Raw genomic sequence first — 22599 nt, forward strand, 5'->3', positions numbered from 1 at the left:
CCAACTACTTCCAGACTCCAGCTCCAGGCTGTACATAGAAATGTGCCTTCAAGATTCTGCCCTCACGTGTCACCCTCCCCACAGTAAGCTTTCCTAGACAAGGATTTCTCCCAACCTCACTTTAATCAGGCTATAAACTCCTCAAGGGCAGGAATTTGGTCCCATTTTGTGTGTGTGTGACCTCAAGAGTGTTTGGCCAAGAAAAACCAAAACGCTATTTAACTGTACTAACTGGCTGATCCAGTTGGGCAAGTATGAGTTAAAATTCACAGTGCAACAAATCTGCTCACCTCCTTGCTTCAGGTTTTCCCGTTTACACAGAAAGGTGATTAAAAGGCTGAGGCTCCCTTTTGAACTACAATCTCACTTTCAAAAGACTGGATTTCTAATAACCTTCCAAGAAATCACATAAATACACACCTGACCTGCAAATTAGGGCAAACAAGCTATTATTAAGAACACACTGGCAGCCATCATCTCTTATTATATACGAGGCACTCTGAGTTCATGAAGAAGCAGATACCATTATCACCACCCATGTTACAAATGTGGATGCAGGTTCAGAGAGGGCAAGTAACTTGTCCAGTGTCACACAGCTGGTAAGTGGTAAAACAGGAGTTGTGCCCCATACTCCCTAATCTTGCTCTAAACCACTACGCCCTAGATCTCCTTTCTGCTTGACTGGATAACATCACCAAAGCACTTTCATTTATTTACCTTTACAAAAAAGTACATTCTAAAAGGATGGCAAGTTATATAACTAAGGTCTATAAAACAGCGCTTTGAGAGCCATGCCACAGAGGCCCAAAGAATACCTGTTGCCTTTCTGTGGGCCACAAAACCAATAATCTCATCCTGGCCATCCAAAACTCTTACAAGAGACTTTTTTCCTGGCTCCTTGGAGACACATGCCGGAACTAAATCCAGTTTCCAGCGACTACAAAGCTCCCGTGATATGGGAACCTGAAGGTTCTAGTTCCTACCTGACTGGGTACATTTTCCAATAGGTATGTCTCTGACCAAGAACAAGGAGCTCATGCAATAAAGAAACACACAAAGCACAAAGGGTTTTTATTATCCCCGGCATTCACCTCATCTTCCAGCTCAGAAACCTCGACCATCTACCGGGGGAATAAGAGGGAAGTCACGGCACCGATTTCAACGATTTAAATGGAATGCCAACGAGAGTGGTCCGATCAGCAAGAGGGAGACGGGGTGGGGAAGGATTTCTGGTTCCATCCCTGGCATCAATTTTTGGAGTGTCTTTGGTGCAACACTGGCTTCTAATCTCCCAGGAATAAGGATTTAAATAATCTGAAGGAAAAATATAATTAGCACCCAATAAGGTAAAATCATAAAAGACTCTATTTAAAATGTCCAAGAATTCCACATCAACAAAAATTGAGAAAGTATAGGTATTAATACATAACCAGCTCATTTAAAAAATAATATCATTAGCGAAAAGAGCTTTTCAGCAGATCAAGCAAATCATTACTGGTATGTCATCACTCAAAGAACTGTAATAAAAACGCTATTATCCACTGCAGTAAGAAGAGGGAAAATGAAAGGTCTCCGAGCAAAACTATTCCTTTAGTTTTACAAAGCAGCTGCCTGACCTTGTCAAACGTGCCATTTGATCACTTCCTGTGCTTCTGAATTTTCAGATACCTGACTTCCCGGCTGCCAAATCGAGTCACATTTGTCCTTCTGGTGACTTGACCTTTCAAGGATCCAAGTCTGAGAACCTGTACGAGCTGGGCAGTGAGCCCAGCCTCCCATCCCCAATCTTCACACACTGCTTGGCACACAGTAGGTACACAGTAAGCTCAGTTAAATGAATGAAGTTTATTTTAGAAGTAATTTATTACATGTAATAATTCTAGACTTGAGTATGTTGTTACCAAGCAGGTTTTTATATGCCCAATGTACCATGCATCAATCCTATCAGTGCTAACTCTTGGGGGGAAAAAAAGTCATTCCTAAAAGCTGGTACCAAATAGTTACTTGCAAAGGAAAAAGTGACTTTCAATTTCCATCACTCTTCAGTAAAATATTAATAAAAACCAGGGAGACAAAAGGTATATTTAAAAAACACACACCTGGTTAGTCACCATATCCATTTTACTATTCCAATATCTCAGGAAATCCAAATGTTTCAATGTTTAGAAAAGGAAATTAATATCACATAGTTTATTTTCTAAATGAGCTAACTGAAACGACAGGCTTAGCTGGGCCAGAGGCTGCCGGCTGTGGCCCAGTACCGACCGGTTCTCCGCTCTTCCCACAGTGAAAGGATTATCGAGGCACCAGGCCACCCTGAAAAAAGGCAGCTCATGCCAGCCTCCCTTTCCAGCTGGACTTGCCACAGAACTCGGTCCTGCTAAAGGGGATGCAAGACAAGGTATCACATTGCTGCTTCCAGGAATCTCCTTTAAGAGATGGTGCCCGTGTGCCTTTGGCTCTATTCTTTGTCCCCTCGTTTGTCCCCCTAGAACTCAGACGCCGCCCTCCTGGATTACGAGGTTGAGGCTATCCATGGTGCAGTCGCAGGGAGAAGGAGTTCCGGTTCCCAGACACCTCAAACCAGCTACCCTGATTTTTATACGCTATGGCAGAACAATCAACACCAAAAACAACACAAAAAAGCAAAGCCAAAAGAGGTCTTTCAGGTAAAAAAAAAAAAAAAAAAAAAAAAAAAAAAAAAAAAAAAAAAGATTTAGAAATAAGGATACTGTGAACAAAAAAATACCATTTCAAAAGTGTATACAAGATTTATAGAAGGTACACTGCTAAACATTTATGCTGTTTACCACTCCACGCCTGCATTTAAAGATATTTAGAAGTATTTAGTGACCAATTAGCACAGATGGTGGCAAAGTATTGGAGATGCACCCAGAAGCCCCCTGTTGTGTTAGGACACCTCCCCTTTAGTGGCTGGATTGTGGGGAAACATGGCGGGAGCATCCAGGCCGAGCGGCCAGCGCAGTTGTCAAGGGACACTCAGGGGGTTTGGGACATAACTATTTGCCAACTAGAAGCATTTCAATAGTCGAACAACAAGTACTGCTTCACCGGCATACCCTGGCTGAGCAACAGTTCTGCTTGGACCTGCTGCGGTCAGAACAATAGGGCACATGCTTGTAGCAGTTACCGCCTAGGGACGGCTCACACCTTCTAACCTGTCCCAGAGCAGACTGCCAAGGCAAAAACCATAATCGGAAACACTGAGGGAGTTAACCAGAAGACCTGATGGGTTCAAATCCTGGCTGTACCGCCTGGATGTATGTACAGCTGGGTATCATCTGTGAAATGGTTCTAAATTTTCTCATAGGGTGTTGCAAGGATCAAACAAAATAACATCAAATAACCTTGTAAACTCTGATGCAGTGATGCTCTTATCAGTATTCAGTTAACACACATTCCAACATGCCACTCTGACTTGCAAATAGTTTTTAACAAGTCTAAGTACAGGGGGAGCACAAATGCTGAAGCCATTAGGAATCCAACAGTTTGAATGTAAGACTGTCGATTGTAGGGGCACTTGGGTGGCTTAGTTGGTTAGGCACCGGACCCTCACTCAGGTCATGATCTCACGGTTCATGGGTTTGAGAGCCCCATGGGAGTCTGTGCTGACAGCTCAGAGCCTGGAGGCTCCAGGCTCTTCTTCAGATTCAGGGTCTTCCTCTCTCTGTCCCTCCGTCACTCACTCTCTGTCACTGTCTCTCTCTTTCTCTCAAAATTAATAAACATTAAAAACAATTTTTTTAAAAGACTGTTAATTATAGTTGTTGAGAAGATTCCAGTAACCCCAATGGCAGGGTAGTAGTCTGTGACAGTATCAGATGGTAGGACATCATTCGTGATAGGCAGTCACGAAGAGCAGCCAGTCACTCCTCAAGAATCAACTATGTTCATTAAAACAATGCTGGGCAAACCATCATGCTGGGAATTGACCCTTGACTTAAGGTAAAGCAAAGGAGGGTATAAAGTTCTTCACTACAGCACTGCTTTTAACAGCAAAAGATTAGAAATTACTTGAACATCCAGATTGGTTAAATTAATCATGGCTCCCTCTTAAAACCGAACAGTATGCAGACTTTAAAAATATCAAGGAGGGGTGCCTGGGTGGCTCAGTCAGTTGAGCGGCCGACTTTAGCTCAGGTCATGATCTCATGGTCTGTGAGTTCGAGCCCTGTGTCGGGCTCTGTGCTGATAGCTCAGAACCTGGAGCCTGCCTCAGATTCTGTGTCTCCCTCTCTCTCTGCCCCTCCCATGCTCATGCTCTGTCTCTCTCTCTCAATAATAAATAAACGTTAAAAAAAATTTTTTTTTAAATACCAAAGAAGCTCTTTATTTACATCACACAAGCTCTAAAACATGTCAAGAGAAAAAAAGCAAGGTGCAAAAGAATATATACAGCATGTTACCATAAGTGTAAAAACAAAATGCATGTATTTGCTTATAAATGTTTAAGTACCTGTGCAAGGATTCACAACAAGCTGGTTAAACAACGGTTGACTCTGAGAAGTACAGGGTAACTGGAGACCAGGGGTGGGAGGGTGATTTTCACTTCACATCTTTTTGTAGCTTTTGTATTTGTACCTGTGACTATATTACCTATTCAAAAATAAACTTAAATGTACTTTTAAAAATAATGTCAGCCAATGAACACTGGGTCACTGAAAATCCTGCAGAGTAAAGGACAGAGATGGTCACGGAGGTTAAAATCTGTGCCTGGAAGTCATGAAGAAAGCAAAGCTCAGAACTGCAGAAGACAAGCTCACACATGCTATCTTTATGTAGGCAGCTGCAGGCAGGCAAAAGTCAAAAGCTGATTTTTACAGCCCATTCCAGAGGCATGAGGACACAGCAATAAAGAAGCATATAACCCGTACTGTGCTGGCCATCTGGGCATTACAATCAAGTCCACATGGAGGGCAGAAGTTGAAAGATACTGAGGAGAGGAAATCCAAACAACTGAGAAGGTGGACAAGCTTCCCACCATGGTCAAGTGAGCTAGAGAGTAAAATGCATGGACACCAAGAGGAAGCTGCACACTCATCATAAAAGTCCACACTGCTAATAGCATTCAGGGGAACATGTCAGCTACAGAAGAACATCGACACAATTCTCACTCCTCCTATCCTCCTTTAGAAGGGGATGAATCTACCGAGTTCAGAGGCATCCCAATATACAGAGCTATTTATAAATAGCTGCTGGGTTTAAATGCCTTAGTCTTCCATGCTATGGACACTACCCAACCCTCTCTGCAGTAACCACCTGCTAAAGGGAGGAGCAGGAATGAGTCATGGACTGAGTCAGGCACCTCACCTTTCATCTAATCTACAGCATGAATGAGAGGAGTGTAGGCGACCAGGACTCCTGGTCCAGGAACATACCAGAGGGTGTGGGGATCCATACAGGGAACACATAACTGCTTCTGGATTTGTGGTCAAAGGCAAATCCAGGCCCAGCTCCTCATCAAGAAACGCTTAGCTCAGGGACTCAAGATGGCAGCTCTTTTTGATGAGAAAAGATTTTCAGAGAGGCTTGGTAGGACTTGAACAGATCTGCTTAAGCTTCTCTTATAAAAACAGAAGCATGGACTACACAGACCCCTGCTTGGGGGTGGAGGTGGAGGACGGGGGTTCAAGTGTACAAAGACTTCTGGATGGAGGAGGGACACAGGGGCAGCTTCACCAGTGGCTGGCTACATGACCTACAACAAATTCTAGGCCTCCATTCCTTGATCCATAAAACAAGGGAGATGGTCTACCTTTCTAGGTCATTTATTGGGTTCCTTGCCAACTTCTGCAGGTGATAAATAATTCCAGTGATAAAGAAATCCACAAAAGCATTATTGGGTGATATTACTAGAATACGCCCACTCTTTGTGTGCAGATGAAAACATCTATGGCTTGTGCATAGGCCTAGATTTCTTTTAAAGCACTTTTCTGTTTTATTTTGAGGAATGACGTGTGCCAGGCTCCACATTAAAGCCCCAGGAAGGCACAGGTAAATCAGACGCAATTCTCTGCCTTCTGAGGGCCCACAATTCAGAACCATCAGTGAGTTTCTATTCTGACGGCTCCCAAATAGCTTACTAGAAATTCCATGATACACACATCAGTAAGAATAAAAAGAGTTTATTAAGCTAAACAGAATAGAGAAATTAGTCACTAGAAAAATCAAAGAGATGAGGAACAGAGAAAGAAAATAAAGCTGCTCCCAGGTAACAGATGAACATGGCTCCAAAGGAAGCTGGGGGTGGGGAGGTAGGAACAAGGAAAGAATGTGCAAGACAAGCTAATGATGACCATACTGCTAGGGACAGCTGTTAGTCTAATCTGATGTTCCCTGAACACACACACACACACACACACACACACACACACACACACTTCCTTTCAAACTTCAACCGGCAAATGTGCCACTGTCAGACCAAACCTCAACTCTGACCTGACCTCAGGGTGCCACTGAAATGGAGGTTTCATTCTAAAGCTGCTGAGTTAGGAAGAGCAGCAAGACGTAAGTGACAAACAAACGAATACGGCCAGGCTTGGTATTTGCTGCGATTTTCTCTTTCACTCAGTTAGAAACTGAAAACCAATTACTTTGGTTTTTCAAAGGGCAGGTGTTGAGGAGCCTGGGCATTCCACACGTGGAGCTGGGAGCACAGCTGTGGGTCCAACCGGAGCAGCCCTTCCGAAACTGGAAAACACACACTAAGCTACGCAAGGGGGTTTTTAACTTCTACCATAAATTTGTTAAACTTTTAATTCCGTTGCCACTAATCTACATTAGAATATTCTATCAGATGACAGGGTGTAGCACAAGTCTCTACTTAGTTATTTTAAGTTTAGCGGGTCAATATTTTCTGGCCTCATAACATGGACAAGCTGATTTCTGGTGGCTCCAAAACAAGTTTAAGAAGTACCAGGGGCGTCTGGGTGGCTCAGTCAGTTGGGCAGCCAACTTCGGCTCAGGTCACAATCTCATGGTTTGGGGGTTCAAGCCTCGTGTCGGGCTCTGTGCTGACAGCTCAGAGCCTGGAGCCTGCTTCAGATTCTGTGTCTCCTCCTCTCTCTCTGCCCCTCCCCTTGCTCGCACTCTGTCTCTGTCTCTCAAAAATAAATAAACATTGAAAAAAAATTTTTTTAAAAGAAGTACCAAAGTATTCACAACCATGTGACTATATTTAACACTGCCGAAATGTACACCTAAAAATCGTTAAGATGGTAAACAAAAGAACAGTACCAAGATGAAAGAATCATTCTTTTTTTTAAAAAAAATTTTTTAACGTTTATTTATTTTTGAGACAGAGAGAGATAGAGCATGAAAGGGGAGGGTCAGAGAGAAGGAGACACAGAATCTGAAACAGGCTCCAGGCTCTGAGCTGTCAGCACAGAGCCTGACGCGGGGCTCGAACTCACAGACCGCGAGATCGTGACCTGAGCCAAAGTCGGCAGCCTAACCGACTGAGCCACCCAGGCGCCCCAAAGAATCATTCTTAAAAAAATGGTCATCCCACTTCCTGTTCTCTAGAAGTCCTTAATGTATTTGGGAAATTAAATCAACTCCAAGAGCTCAACCAGTACCACCGGGTACCCATTTCCATGAAATCTGAGCCAAAAATGGACAAGCTATCAGCCTTGCTCTTAAGAAGCTCTCAAACCAGTAGGGATAATATCCATCAGGCAGACATTTATACAGAGAGTGCCTTCCATAGCAGGGGATCTGGCCAGACCAAGTAGGCAGACAGGTGTTGTCTTATGTGCAGACAACCATTCACCAGCGGAGGCTAACTTATGCTGACCTGGAGAATTCTAAGACTCGGCTGAAAGAAGTGCCATGCTCACTTGGAGTGCCCACAATTAGCAGGGTAAAAGGGCAACAGTGGCTATATACTTGCTATCCTTATTCCAGAGAGACACTTAAAAACATAGGACACTGCTCTATTAAGGGCAAGATTATGTGGCCCATGATTAATTCCAAGAACAGCCTGCTTTACCAAAAGGTAGAAGTGTAGGGCACAGCATTAGAGGGACTAGGCATCAGGCAGCTGTGTGCCAAGGCCCTCACTGCCATTATCTAGCTGTCACTATTCTAGGTCTCAGCTGTCTCTCTATAGAGAGGAGGCTGGTGGGTGCTTCTCAACCACTTCCACGAAAGCAGTGAATGACCAGGGAGAAGGTGAACATGCACGGGGGCATAGCCCAAAATGCCTAAAAGCTTAAACTGTCTTTAAAGCCTCATGTTTTAGATTAAAAACTTACATATATTTCATTCTGCACTAGAAAGAGATAACTTTTTTTTTTTTTTTTTTAATAACTCACCACCATGCTGCCTCAGGGAGATGTTCTGTAATTAATTTGTGGCACACCCCAGGGCAATAGAGGATAAGGTCCTGATGAGTCACCCTCTTGCATAATTTCAGAGACAGTCTATTATATCCTTTTAGATTCAGATTTACGTCAAGCTACCCAGTTAGCCTATACCACTCGTCTTGTGAGAAGAGGCTGAAAATTGGCAGTATTTTAGACCCCAAAGGGTTATTTAGTCTAGTTTTCTACCTTCTTGACAATTCAACGAGGCCCTAAGTCACTCTGACTGGATACACACCGTGGTACACTAGATACGTTAACCAGGATTACAAAGACAATCAACCAGGCCCCAGGAGCAGGAAGCAAGGCGACAGCACTCCTGCTGTGTTCCTGGCTCACTGCCACCCTGCACAGCACATCCCTGCCTGCCGATGCCCTGATGCCTACGGCGGGAGGATGATGGACACATGGGCACTACGCCATCCTAGACCGTTCCAGATCCTGGAGCTGCATATACTCCCGTATGGGTGATGTTCACTCAACACCTAATATGAGCCTTGTAAGAATTGAACAAAATAAAAAGCTGCAGTTTTCTGCAGCTCAAATATAGCACAAGGAACTAGAGATGGCTAAAGGATTTTGATGTGTTGCCATTTTCTCTTCCTTCTTCCAAGTCCCATGTTTCCCTTTCTTCTCCTCAAGGCGAGACTATAGTTCCTGTCTGCCTACGGACAGCTCCCAACTCCGGTGACAGCCCTGCCCGTGGGGCAACTTCACCTTTGACCTAACCCCCCAGAGGAGCATCTGCTGCCTGCCAGACTGTCGAGACAAGATCGCTACAGCAGCGTTTACTGCTAAGGGGCCCACAACAGTAAAAGATGATGTTGACTGGATGTGCCAGGCACTATGCCAAGAGCTTTATCCTCACTGCATTCCCTCTTCACAACCCTATGGGGTAGGTACCGTTAGTACCTCCACCTTCCTGAGGAGGACAAGCAACCCGCCCAAGGTCAAATCCACAGAATGTGAAGAAGCGGGGATTCCAATCCCACATTCCTCTATGTCTAGAATGGAGTTCTTACCCCTGCAAGGCAAACTTCTACACAGGTATTGAGTAACGTTGGGCTAATGAGCTACTGTTATTGATGAGAAATGAGAAGCAACCAGAAAAAAACTTCTCGCAGCCTCCCACCAGGACAAGAACCCACCGGCCTGCATCTGTACGCCCTTACTCTGTGGTGTGATGAGCCACCTGTGCTGTGGTCACAGCTAGCACACTGACAACCCTCCCGTCTCCTACGCTCACTTTGCCTTTTCTACTCAATCATCCTCATCAATGGCCCAGCTCACTATCAATTGCTCCCACCGTAAAAATAATAAAATTCCTTCTTGACCCCATTTTCTCCTCCATTCTTGCTCTGTTCCCCTCTTCAACAAAATTTTGACTTCCTACTTTTTGTCTCCAACTCCTCTTCTATTCTCACTAACCCACTCCAGCCAGGCATGGCTCCCAGACCTCCACAAGTGCTCTGATCAGGTTGCAGATGGCATCCACATTGCTATCCCAGTAATCAGCTTGCAGTGTCATTGACACAACTGATGGATCATCCCCTCTCCAACATGCCTTCATCACGTGACTTCCAGGAGCGCACATCTACTCCTGCTTACTAGCCATGCCCCCCTTCTCCCTAACGCCTGCACAGGAGTACCCTAAAGCTCTGCCCTTAGACTCTACTCCCACTCCCTTGACCTCATTCATCATTCAGTCCACCAGGAGGCCCAGGACTGTACTGTTCGTATCTTCCACCCAAACCTCCCCAACTTCAACAGCCAATGCAACACCTCCACTGGGGTGTCTCAACCTCTCAAACCTAACGTGTCTAAAATCAAACTCCTGCTCTTCCCCCAAAATCCATTCCTCTTATGCTCTGTCCTAAACCATCATAGGACAACTTTATCCTTCCAGGTGCTCAGCCCAAAAACCCTGAAGATACTGTTTTCTTCTCTCTCTTGCTTCATCCTATTGACTCCATTTTGAAAATAGATCCAGAATCCAATCATTTGCAACCACGTTGGTCCAAACTACCATCATCTCTTATCTATTATTACAGGAGCCTCTTAATTAGTATCACATCTATCCTTGCCCTCATAGAGTCTATGCTCAATCCAGCAGCTAGAGAAAACCATTTAAAATCTAAGTCAGAACATGTCATATTCTTCTCAGAACCCTGCAATGGATTCCCACCTCAGTCAAGAGTAAAGCCAAAGTCTTTCAATGATCTATGAGGTTCTGCACAATTTGCCTTCAAGGAAAATACAGGCTTCCTTGCTGTTCTTAATTTGCTAGGCATGCTTCTGCCCCAGTACCTTTGCACTTGGTGTTCTTGCTGCCCAAAACACTCTTTCCCCCCAATACTGTCATGGTTTGCAGTTTTGCCTTCTCAGTGAAGTCCTCCCCGGCTGACCTACTGCCAAACAACCCCCCAGTTCCTTTCTCCACTTTCTTTTCCTCTGTATTGCTTACTACCTTCTAACATAATACCCCTATTTGTCTGTCTCCCCCAACAGAACTAAGCAGGGATTTTATCTATTTAATTTGCTGCCATAGCTCCTGCACTAGAACAGTGCCTAATACATAGTAAACGCTCACTGAGTATCTGTTGAACTTACAACTTCTATAGCAAAACCCCAAAAAAGTTGATTATGGTTTCTCCTAGACGTCCAGAGCACGTTCCCCTCTAAGTTTTTACTTGTTCGTCATGGTAAAGTGAGAAAAAAAAAATCCCTTTAAGTTGAAACATAAACTATACATTTATACATAAATGTGCACACATAGAAATAAATGAGCTTACAAAAGATCAATTTCTTACCCTACAACAGTGAAAAACCTTCTCAGACGGCTTCTGGATCATGGTGCTGCTGAACTTGGGGGATTCTCATCTTGCAGCCATCACCTCCTGGGATCATCCTGAGTGAGGAGGCGTCTCCACGTCTCCACCCTCAGCTAATAATCTCTGTAGCAGCCCTGGGCCCTTTCTAAATATAAGGCTTAGAAGACACATTTCTTTCTGAACTGGCTGATAGGATATGGTATCTGAATTGGCTTTACCATGTCCTAAGCATTAAAACTCTTTTCCAGCTGGCCCCCAAAGCCCTACCTTGGGCTTTGGATCATCTAAATCAGTACCCTCCTTCTCCAGGTCCTCTGTCCTTGAGCCTCTAAAAGGCCCAACAGTGTCCAGGCCTACCTCTTGCATTTGTGGGTTCACGTGAGACCTCTTCATTACCCAGCTCTTTAAGTCACCTCTCAACTTTTTCTGAATATTGTCCTAAGTGCTGGCACCTAGGCCAGGTCCCACGAGCAGCCAGAAGGCCTCAAGGGCAAGTGCCATTTTCCTAGAATTATGTCTTTACGTATCCACCTGATCACATCTGAGTCTCTTTAAGCTTCTCCTTGTTTGAAAACTCTTAGGTTTATTTGTGTCACAGCAAAGCTGGATTCCTTAAGCCCCAGTCAATTGGTTTTCAACACTTCTCTTCACCCCACATATTTTAAATACCTTTTCCTACTGATCTCCAATCTCACCAGAGCCTTGCAGAATTCTGAACATGTCCATTTCACTTCAAAATACCCTCGTTCTCGGGGCGCCTGGGTGGCTCAGTCGGTTAAGCGTCCGACCGCGGCTCAGGTCATGATCTCACAGCTCGTGAGTTCGAGCCCCGCATCGGGCTCTGTGCTGACAGCTCGGAGCCTGGAGCCTGCTTCGGATTCTGTGTCTCCCTCTCTCTCTGCCCCTAACCCACTCGCATTCTGTCTCTGTCTCTCTCGAAAATAAATAAGCACTAAAAAGAAAAACAAAAAGTTAAAAAAAAAAAAACAACCCTTGTTCTCATGAGAGGGTCCTACACTGCCAGTTGGAGGGGGCTCAGACCATCATCTGACAGATGGATCAGTGGGAAAGGGACCCAGGAAGGGCTGCTTACTCTCCTCAGCAAATAGAAAGAAAAACAGGACTTCAAAGTCCCACTGCTATCAATCAAGTGGTCCATTCACACCAGGAATAACCATCCCACACCCCTGGCTGTGATTCACCTTGATGAGGATCCTCTTGCTAACTTTAGATCATGCTGCTTTATCAATGGCAGTATATCCTAAAGAGAAGGGCTCTAATTCTGCGAAGACAAGAGGCTATTTGGCTCAAGAGACTTCTAGTTCAGTGACATCCTACCCTTATGGGCCTGAAATGTTTACCATCATTTGTACACTTCCCCCCACACCCACGCTTAAAATAACCTCAGTACAAATCGATGTCCTTTACAAAATGAAGAAACTACAGTGACACTGATATCACCAAACAAAGCAAACAGAGACCTCGGGTAAACAGGCATTACTCTGTGCTCCGTTTATTCTTCATATCATTAACCAGCGTGCCCCTTTCACATTATTCCAAAGTTTATTTTTATTTCTATGCTTCCAGGCTTAGAAAGCATATTTTGCTAAAAGGTTTTCCTATACTATATCTGAAGTGGTTCTTCAAAAAAAAGTAATCTTCGGATTGTACGACACACAAAATATATGTTGCTGGTTAGCAAATAAACATGCGAGCGGACATCTGTGGCTTCATGGTACTTGCTTTCGCCTTCCACGCTTGCTTCAATAACGCTCGCCCCACCCCCCCAATTCAGAACAGCCTTCTGTGCAATTTCATTGGTTTCAGAGTCTTAAATGTTTTCTAAAGTCTTTCTCCCAATTTGGGATTAGGCAAAGTGACAACAGTAACTGACCCTAGCATCCAGCATGTGTGTGGGAGAGAGAGAGAGAAAGACACAGACACACAGCAAGAGAGCAAATTGGGGTCTGACTGGGCTACCCTGTGGCCTGTGAAAGAAGTCATTCTACACGCACACCAACTATGGAGTAAACTGACTTGGGATTGTCTTGCTTTCTTTACCTGTAACCAGAAAAGCCAGACAGCAGCAGATTAGATGGTGATCATTCCACCCTGTTATTAGGCTAATAGGCACAGACACTTGTGAAGAGCCAATCTACCTGTCCTAGTTCAGGGCTAATTAACAATTAGTCTCTTAATTTAGTTCCAAGGGATCACTCATTTCCAATTCCAAGTGCCAGCTTAGGAAACAGAAATCTGCTAGAACATTACTTCCACACTTTGTCCGTGCACCTTCAACGTTCAGCAGCTTCACTGTGAACCATCAGACCCAGCTTTGCACAAACAGATCCAGCTTTCCTACCATACATTAATGCCAAAGGACCAGGAAAAGAAATCATCATCAACCCTGCCCTGGGGGAAGTGCAAATTACCCAGTCTCCCAAGGATAAGGGTGAGGGGGTACTTCCAAAGTCAGAGGTCTGAGGAGATCTGGAAACCGAGCAGTTGGTGTTCCTTATTAACTGCATCCTGCAACGTCACAATCCACGCTCCAAGGGTATCCTGTGCACAAAGTCACTGCCCGCCCAGCACCTCACTGCCCCTGCACCAGTCTGCCTCCTGATCTCCTCCACATAGTGAAACCACACTGGTATTCATCTACTGCTTGGCAGCTACCAAAAGACTACGAGGCACAGTTCCTCGGAGATGTACTTTCCAAACATGGTAACTACAGAATGGAATTAAAGGCAGGATGTACACTTAACCATGATCAAACTCAAACCCGAAAGGAGAAACCACATGCTGCACAGGCCAAGAAGGATGCAAGATGTAGATTGAGAACCAACCTGCCCAACAACGTGCCATGGTCACTTCACCTCCTTACAGCCTTGGTTTCCACATTTATTTAACAAACACCAAGTGCTTATTCTGGGCCAGGACTATTCTAAGGTACAATTATCCTCCTTTACAATTGTGTAAGGAGAGCATAGACAGATTAGATATTGTGATTTAAAGTAAGAAATACATATGTTTGGGGGTGCCTGGATGGCTGAGTTGGTTGAGCGTCTGACTTCAGCTCAAGTCATGATCTTGCAGCTCGTGAGTTCGAGCCCTGCATGGGGCTTGCTGCTGTCAGCATGGAGCTGGCTTCAGATCCTCTGTCCCCCTCTCTCTCTGCCCCTCCCCTGCCTGGGCACTCACGCTCTCTCTCAAAAATAAACATTTAAGGGGCGCCTGGGTGGCTCAGTCGGTTGGGCGGCCGACTTCGGCGCAGGTCATGATCTCATGGTCCGTGAGTTCAAGTCCCGCATCAGGCTCTGTGCTGACAGCTCAGGGCCTGGAGCCTGTTTCGGATTCTGTGTCTCCCTCTCTCTGACCCTCCCCCATTCATGCTCTGTCTCTGTCTCAGAAATAAAACATTAAAAAAAAAAACATTTAAAAAAGAAATACATATATTTGGTCTTTGTCCATGGTTCCTTTTGGACCACACTTTAAGGATGGGGGCTGACTGCCATGAGAACCAACTGCTTGATTAGAGGGTTGGAACTTCCTAGTCCTACCCTCCTGACCTCCAGTGAAGGAAAGGGGCTGGAGGCTGAGGTCAATCACCAATAGCCAATGACTTAATCATTCATGCCTATGTAATGAAGCCTCCTTAAAAATGCAAAAGGATGGAGTTTGGAGAACCTCTGCTTAGTGAACATGTAAAAATTTAAGGGAGGGTGGCACACCTGGAGAGGGCATGGAAGCTCGTCCCTGTCCTACGCACCCCTTCCATCTGGCTGTTCTTGAGCTGTACTTTTTTTATAATACACCAGTAATCTAGCAAGCAAAATGTTTCTGAGTTCTGTGAGGCATTCCAGCAAATTAATTGAACCCAAGGAGAGCGGTCATAGCAACCTCCAATCTACAGCTCATCCATCACAAGCACAAGTGACAACCTGGACTTGGGACTGGCATCTGAAGTGGGAGAAGGCAGTCTTATAGGACTGAGTCCTTAATCTGTGGGATTTGATGCTATCTCCAGGTAGATGGTGTCACAACTGGATACTGTAGGATTACCCAACTGGTGGTGTGTGGGAAAAAAGCCCATACATTGGAACCGGGTGCAGAATTATAGCTGTCCTGCACAATGTCATAGCTAGTAAATGGCAGAGCAGAATTTTTTTTTTTTTTAATGTTTATTTATTTTTGAGAGAGACAGAGACAGAATGTGAGTGGGTTAGGGGCAGAGAGAGAGGGAGACACAGAAGCAGAAGCAGGCTCCAGGCTCTGGGCCGTCAGCACAGAGCCCGACGCGGGGCTCGAACCCACGAGCTGCGAGATCATGACCTGAGCCGAAGTCGGACGCTCAACCGACTGAGCCACCCAGGCACCCCTGGCAGAGCAGAATTTCATCCCAGCTGACTCTAGGCTCCAGCTGGGAACTAGACTATAGCTCTAGGATTTGTTCTTACCCACTACATTATGCTATCTTCTGTGTAAAAAAAGGAAAGCTCATCTGGCTCAAACCTAGAAAACTTTAAGACCAGATTCTTGGATCACATCCACATACAGTAGACCTGGGATGAGCCTAGAAGTATATGTTTATATAAGTTACCCTGATGGCCAACAGGTTTAAGAATCCCTAATATTCTGGGGCACCTGGGTAGCTCAGTTAAGTGACCGACTCTTGATTTCGGCTCAGGTCATGATCGCATGATCTTGAGATTGAGCCCTTCATCAGGCTCCATGCTGAGCGTAGAGCCTGCTTAGGATTGATTCTCTTTCCTGCATGCATGCGTGGATGCTCTCTCTCTGCCCTTCCCCTGCTTGTGCACACACACATGCACACTCTTTCTCCCAAATAAACTTAAAAAAAAAATCCCTAAGGTTCCTTGCAAATATAAAGTTATTTGATTTTCAAGTTGTACACAAACACAGAAGGGTAAGAAAGAACGGGGGCTGGCCTTGCCCCTGGTGCCCATTACTGCAGCTGAGTCTTGACCACCCTCCCAAGAAGCCGTCCGAATTCTGTTTCTGACACAAGGTCCCAACCAAATCACAACTGGGATCTAGACTATAGCTCCCACTGGAGGAAGTCAACAGCTTCCCCACCACGGCCCCTAGAGTTACATACAGCCAAGATTCCCTTACTAGCCATGAATAACTAAAGCTTTAGCCATCAATTCACTAGTACCCTCACATGCTTACTCCCATTTGACACATGCACATCCTTGCCAAGTGCTTTCAGGATCTTCTTCTACAGCCATCATCTCTATCTAGTCTCATTATAACAACCAACAAATCCTAAGAACCCACTGCAGTGTGGGTCAGCCACCTTTAAGGCAAAAATCAAATGTAATTTAAAATCACTCCTGAAAATCCCTTAGCTGGGATAGGATAAGGGATACCCACAGTTTAAGTATCTGTGCCTGGACTGTCTTCTAATTGACCCTTATCCAGCTGGCCTTGGATCAGCTTCCGGGTTCTTCTTTCTTTGCCTCTTATTCCCTCCCCTTCTGAAAAAAGCCCAGTGAGGGGTGACTGGAGCCAGCCAGGGATCAGAGTTGCATCCAAGATGTGTGCCTTAGCGCTTGCTTTCTTGAGTGCATTCACAGTGCCATGTGGCCCAGGGCCAGCATCCAGGGACTGTGCTCGGTCACCTTGAGTCCTGAGATTAGAGAAAGCTCCAAAATGGGCAGGGAGACTTAGAGATCTTAGGACTCCGCAAGAAAGATAAATAGACCAGTTTAATTTTAACACAGGTTGGTGTGAGACCAACCAGGTAATGACTTAGGGTTTGAAAAACAGATCAGAGTACCCATGGTATGAATAATTTGTTAAGAGTCAGGTTAAATGTTCTTGTAAGACTCTCCACATTTGTAAAGAAGCAGTTACTGTGTGTTCTTAGTTGTATTGTACTCTGTTTTAGCATAACAATAACATTAAGATTTAGTTTAAGCTTTGGTAACCAAATGGAGCTATGGCACATGGTTACCCCGGGACCTGGGCTCCACATACTACTGTGGACAGAATTGGCCGGTGAATTATTTGGCACTTTCAAGAGGGATAATGGAGACATAATAGAAAATACTATTGTATGTTTAGCTGACCAGGTCAGTTTTATGTGGAACACTGATTGGTTCTCAGGCAGCCCATCGTAAGAAAGAACATAATCCTATCTCAGGAGCCAGTTTAAATTTCTCCATGAAAGCCTTTTCAGTCCAACCTACACTATAGCAATTTCTTCTTCCTTTGAATATCTGTAGCACTTAGTATCATGTGTCTGACAGTTCTGATGGTTTTGTGTTTAACTGTTATCTACCATTTTCAAAGGATGAACCAGTCTCCCCAGCTGGATTGTAGGTAATGTGAGGGCAGGGGTTTTATGTTCATTTCTTTGCCTGATAGCACCTAGCATATGCCTTGAAAATACCATGTAGTCCTATCATAATGTAACTTGTGAAATCCACTCTTTCAGCTCAGAGTAGAGAGAGAAAGAAATCCCTTTATTTAACCCCTTGCCATTCCCTGCTCAAAGTAGCCCTTGGACTCTGCTACCCCCAAGGAAAGGGAAGCATAATAGGCATAATAGGCATCCAAGACCTTCATTCTTGGTTTTTGAATTTTCAAGGATTCCTGTCCCAGCTTAAGTATCCTGTCCCTTATCCAGGACAAGGGATAAGGGATAAGGGATAAGGGATAAGGGATAAGCCCCGATTCACATGGGAAGCAGTTTAATAAATCAACATAACACAGTGCATTTCCAAAACTCAGATGCCGGCCAATTCCTCCAGGTCTGAAGGACATTTCTGACTTTTCCTTTAGGAGATGGCATGAGCACAAGTCAGAAACACCAAGTTCAAATCCAGATTCTATTCAGATTCTGAACCAGTTGTGAGACTTCAGACATTTCTTAACTTTCAGCTTCAGTTTCTTCATCTATAAAGGGAGTCAGTTGGACTAGATGACCTCTAGTTAATGATTTTTAAAGCAGGAGCATCACTAGTCTGAGAAAAATCAAAAGCAAACATCACAGAGTCAGAAGGGACAAGGGGCCTGGAGAGCCTCTGGAAGATGACGAGGATCAAAAAGTTCCCCAAAAGAAGATAACGGACGAGGAAAAACCCAGAACTGCTCTACAAGAATTGCACTTACAGATTTCTTCCTTCTAGTTTCTGCTTTATAGTCAAACATAGACCCGTCTCTTCCAAGAAGAGCTAAGGGGGATGATTCATAGAACGGACATACCCACAGGTGTCATCCTGCACCGTCTACCTGGCAGGGGTGGTAACTCAACCTTAAATATCTAAGAGAAACGAAAGATCCCAAGGAGTGCAGACCCTGACCTCGGTAACTCAGACGACTATCTCATCATCGTTTGGAGTCTCAAACTTCCTTAATGCACAGTCTAAAACTGTGACTGAAGTTTTATAGTCTCTAGGTCAGTTTTATAGTCCCCAAAGTCCTGGGAACACCCAACATGTTCCAAGGCTCTCAGATACATTATTCTGTTATAAAATCTAAACTTGAGTTCAAATTGGTGTTAAATATTTAAATAGGACTGTAGAAAATTTAAGTCACAAAAATCTATGAGTTTCGGTAACAGTGCATTCATCTGATATTCCCACACATCTTTACTTCTCCTGCCTCAATGAAGTCCCTTGGTCAGCAAATCCACTTTTTGTTATCAGTCTAATTATGACCAATTAAAGTTAAACTGCTTTGAACACAGGTTTCATAAATGTAACTTAAGAGTTTACGATATCCATCACGCCATGTACAATAAACTTTGGCTTTGCTCTTTGGCAGTCACAATCAGAATGGTTAACACCAGTCCAATAGCTGGCACATAGTAGGAACTGAATTAGTGCTTCTAAATTTATCAGCACTAACAGCCACTTAGTCAGCAAGTACCCATCCATGCCAGGCAGGAATTGAGCACTGTACGTGCTATCTCTTAATCCTTACAATAACCTTATTAAGCAGTAATAGCTCCATTTTACAGATAAAGAAACTAAGGTTCAAAATAAATTAACAGCTGCTACATGGCCCAGAAGGAATATGAGCTCAGGCCTCTCTCACTGGTTCCCTGAAATACTCCTACTGAGCTTTTCTATAGAGTGCAGAGTTTAGGACACTGGACCAGAAGTTGTGGGGTCTCAATCTCACTGGCTGTTATTTACACCCACAACTGTTACAGTCAAAGGTGACAACTGATGTGATTATGGCCTGTGTGTGTAGTTTTCCCGGGAGGACCAAAGCTGCTCCTGAAGCTGGAATACTTTACCAAAAGAAGGGGAGCGGACTCTAACAGCAGTAACAAGTTTTAGCAGGCATGCTGCGTAGTGACAGAGATTCCTGGCTAAAGTCACATTTTGCAAGTCTCCATCCCAGATATTTCCTTGCCCCAATACTTCCCCTTCACAATGTTTGCTGGAACAAGTATTCCAAGGAAGCCATCACCTTCAGTAGGCGTCAGGTCAAGAGAATACCAAGCAGAATGTATTCCCTCCGATGGCCCACAATCATTGCTGCACTAACCAATTCAAACTCTCCATATGGGTGGAAGCACATTTACACACTAAGTATTCAGAAACACTAAACGTCATCCATTAACTGAGGTAACAGAAACCACCTTTCATTTCAGATTTACAGCTTGACAATTATTTCTACTAAAAGAAGGCAGAGTATAAGCAGCTGGCCAGCCCTCAGACCACCAGCCCTGGGCCTCCCCACCCCCTACTAGTTTCTTTGCTTCACTAGCAGGTGTTATCAGAAAATCCTGACTTTAAGATTCACCAATTCTGAAGTTCTTAACTCAGAAATCAAAAGGTTTCCTCCAGCTCTAGAATGCCATTCGTCTCTCATAAACACAGTCTTCTCTTTACTGGGGCTGCACTTTGCTTTCTCCGGTCTGTTGGTCCTGGAAGGGCCTCGGTTCCACTAAAAGCCTTGAGGGAGGAGGGACCTTCTGTGAGTTTATTTTTCGGTAGTACAGATCAAGAATGAAGGCCCACAGCGATTAGGGCGGACTAAGCTCCCAAACCCTCTCCAGCCTAAATAGTTTGATCATGTGGGAACCAACACCGTCTAAGAAAGAAAAGGAGAAGCTAAGCAGTGCCAGTCTCCACTTTCTCCCGGGAGGAACACCGCTATGCTATGGTGGGGGAGGGGGGTCATTTCCAAACCTTGTTTGCAAAGCCCCAGTCCAGATCGGACATTTTGCTTTAACTCTTCAGCTTGGGCCTGCCCAGTGCAGGGGCCCAAAGTGTCTTGAGGTACCCACCCCCCCCCCCCCGCCGGGCGCTTGGGGGCCTGGGCGGGGGACCGGGAACACCACTCATAGGGGCTTGTTTTCTCAGCTGATCTTAGTCATGAGAACAGGTGCTTGGTCAATTTCATCTTTTTTTTTTTTTTTTTTTTTTGGAAAAAAAAGTTGGGGTGTAGAATAGCTCCCAGAGGAGCGCCCTACGTTCAGAGAAAGCCACGCAAGACAGAATAAAAAGTGGCTTTCCAACTTCTGCCGGGCTCGCGAGTCTTCAAGGAAACCAGGTAGTGTGTGCGGTTGGGAAAGGCCTGGATCTTTCGGAACAACGCTCCCAGCAAGCCCACAGCAGCGATGCAGCGACCCTACACCCCGGGTCACCCTCGCCCCAAACATACACGTGAAGCTCAGCAAAGCGTGCCACCTGCCGGGTTCCCAGCAAACATGCCCGGAGGGAAGGACCTCCGGAAAGCACTTTTGTTTAAAAAGAAAAAAAAAAAAAAAGTAAACTCTCCCGGGGCCGAGGACAGCCCCGCCTGGCACCGGGGCCGGGGTCCGCGGGGCTCGGCCCTCGGGTCCTCCGGCTTCCAAGGCCAAATGGGGGGAGGCGCCGCGACGGGCGGGGCGGCGAGCAGCGGGCCGCGCTCCCCCGGGGGCCGGCAGAATCCCGGGCGGGGCAGACGCACGGGTAGGGCTGGCTGGCGGGAACGCGGCGCGCCCTCACCCCTGCTCGCGCGCAGGCCGGCGCCCTGGCGGGGGTGGGAAGTCGGGGAACTTACAGCCGCCTGTCCTCGGGCTTTTGCTGCCAGTGCATGGCCAGCGAGAAGCCAAAGAGGCTCCCGGGGTCCCCAGTTTTCCGGATCACATTGTCCTCGCGGGTGTCCAAGTTGAAGGCGGCGCCGAGCCGGGGCAGGAGACCCGCGGACAGGTAGAGCAGCCACAGCTGCCCGGCGGCCGCCATGGGCGGGCGCAAGTGGAGAGGAGCCGGAGCCGCGGCGGCCGCCCTGCGCTCGGGGCCGGGTTCGAGGCTGCCGCGCTGCTGCTGCTGCTGCTGCCGCCGCCGCCGCCGCCGCCGCGGCCACCTTAGTCTCCTCCGGCCACCGCGCCCGGCCCCACCCCCGGGACGAGCTGCGCACTCCGCCTGGCCGCTCCCCCTCGCGGGCAGCTCCCGGTGGCTGAATGAGCCCGTTGTTCTCTGGAGACTCGCAGGCGTTTTATCAAGTGACGAGGACGCCGGCCCCGCCCCTCCCCACCCCTCTGGCCCCTCCTCGCGCGCCCGCCACCCGGCCCGCAGCCGGCACCTTCCCGGCCGGCCCGGCTGCGCTGCGTCCCCGCGCTGCCCCTCCCCGGCCGGCCCCTGGCCGCTCCGGTAGCCGCCTACCTGGCCCGGAAGCCGGAGTGGGAGACTGGAGTTGGGGGGTGGGCCTTGAGCTCTCGGCCCAGCAGCCCCGTCTGGGGGGTCCTTCGGGAAAGAAGCACTGGGAATTGTGGTTGCAATTCGGCGCCGAGCCAGAAAGGCGTTTACTATCTGTTAGCAAGGAGACGTGCTGGTGTTGCGCCGGCACTGATCGCCTTAAGCAGCGGATTCTCGCCGACCCAAGCCCACGTGCAAATGCGCACTTCATTCAGTTCACAAGTGTTTATGGAGCGCTTAACGCGTGCCAGATACTCGGGGAAGGGAGCTGCATGGATTGTTTTCAGCCCTCAAAGAACTAACCGTCAAAAATGATCATAGCCCAAACTTTGATGGTGCTATACAATTTACAGCTCACAGCTATTATCTCATTTAACCCTCCGAACACTCCTATGAGATGGGTATTTCTTTTGCAGATGAGAAAAACTCAAGCTCAGCCTGGACCCAGAGCACCCAGGGAGGGATCTGACCAGGTGAAAAGAAGAGCTTTTGGGAGAAGTCACACTGTTATCAGCAATTTGAAACTTGGTTTGTAGGCGCTCTGAAGCTGAGAAGAAGCCCCTCAACAGTAAAGGATGGGTATTTAAGGTGGTACCGACAAGGGCTCAGGAGCCCTTCTCTCCTGCCCCCCAAATTGCCGGGACTAGGTCCCCACCCAGAGTCAGCTCTGAGCTCTGTGTGGGTGGCCTAAGGCTCCTGCCTCCAGAGCATGGGTGGGGC

At 46.3% G+C, this 22599-nt stretch overlaps 1 protein-coding gene across 3 annotated transcripts in view; it reads right to left on the minus strand.

The window, feature by feature from the left end:
- Positions 1-21662, minus strand: part of ITGA6 (integrin subunit alpha 6) — a 77048-nt gene extending 55386 nt beyond the window's left edge. For 2 of the 3 annotated variants that reach the window (XM_060621667.3, XM_060621668.3), the window contains exon 1: positions 21245-21662. In XM_060621667.3, the coding sequence (XP_060477650.1) occupies positions 21245-21426 (182 nt within the window). In that variant the 5' untranslated portion in view covers positions 21427-21662. The remainder of the gene's footprint in view (positions 1-21244) is intronic. The other variant, XM_060621669.3, reaches the window with a different exon arrangement.
- Positions 21663-22599: the final 937 nt, after the last annotated feature.

This window comes from Panthera onca, chromosome C1 (assembly GCF_046562875.1).
Source record: "Panthera onca isolate mPanOnc1 chromosome C1, mPanOnc1 haplotype 2, whole genome shotgun sequence".
Classification (NCBI taxonomy): domain Eukaryota; kingdom Metazoa; phylum Chordata; class Mammalia; order Carnivora; family Felidae; genus Panthera; species Panthera onca.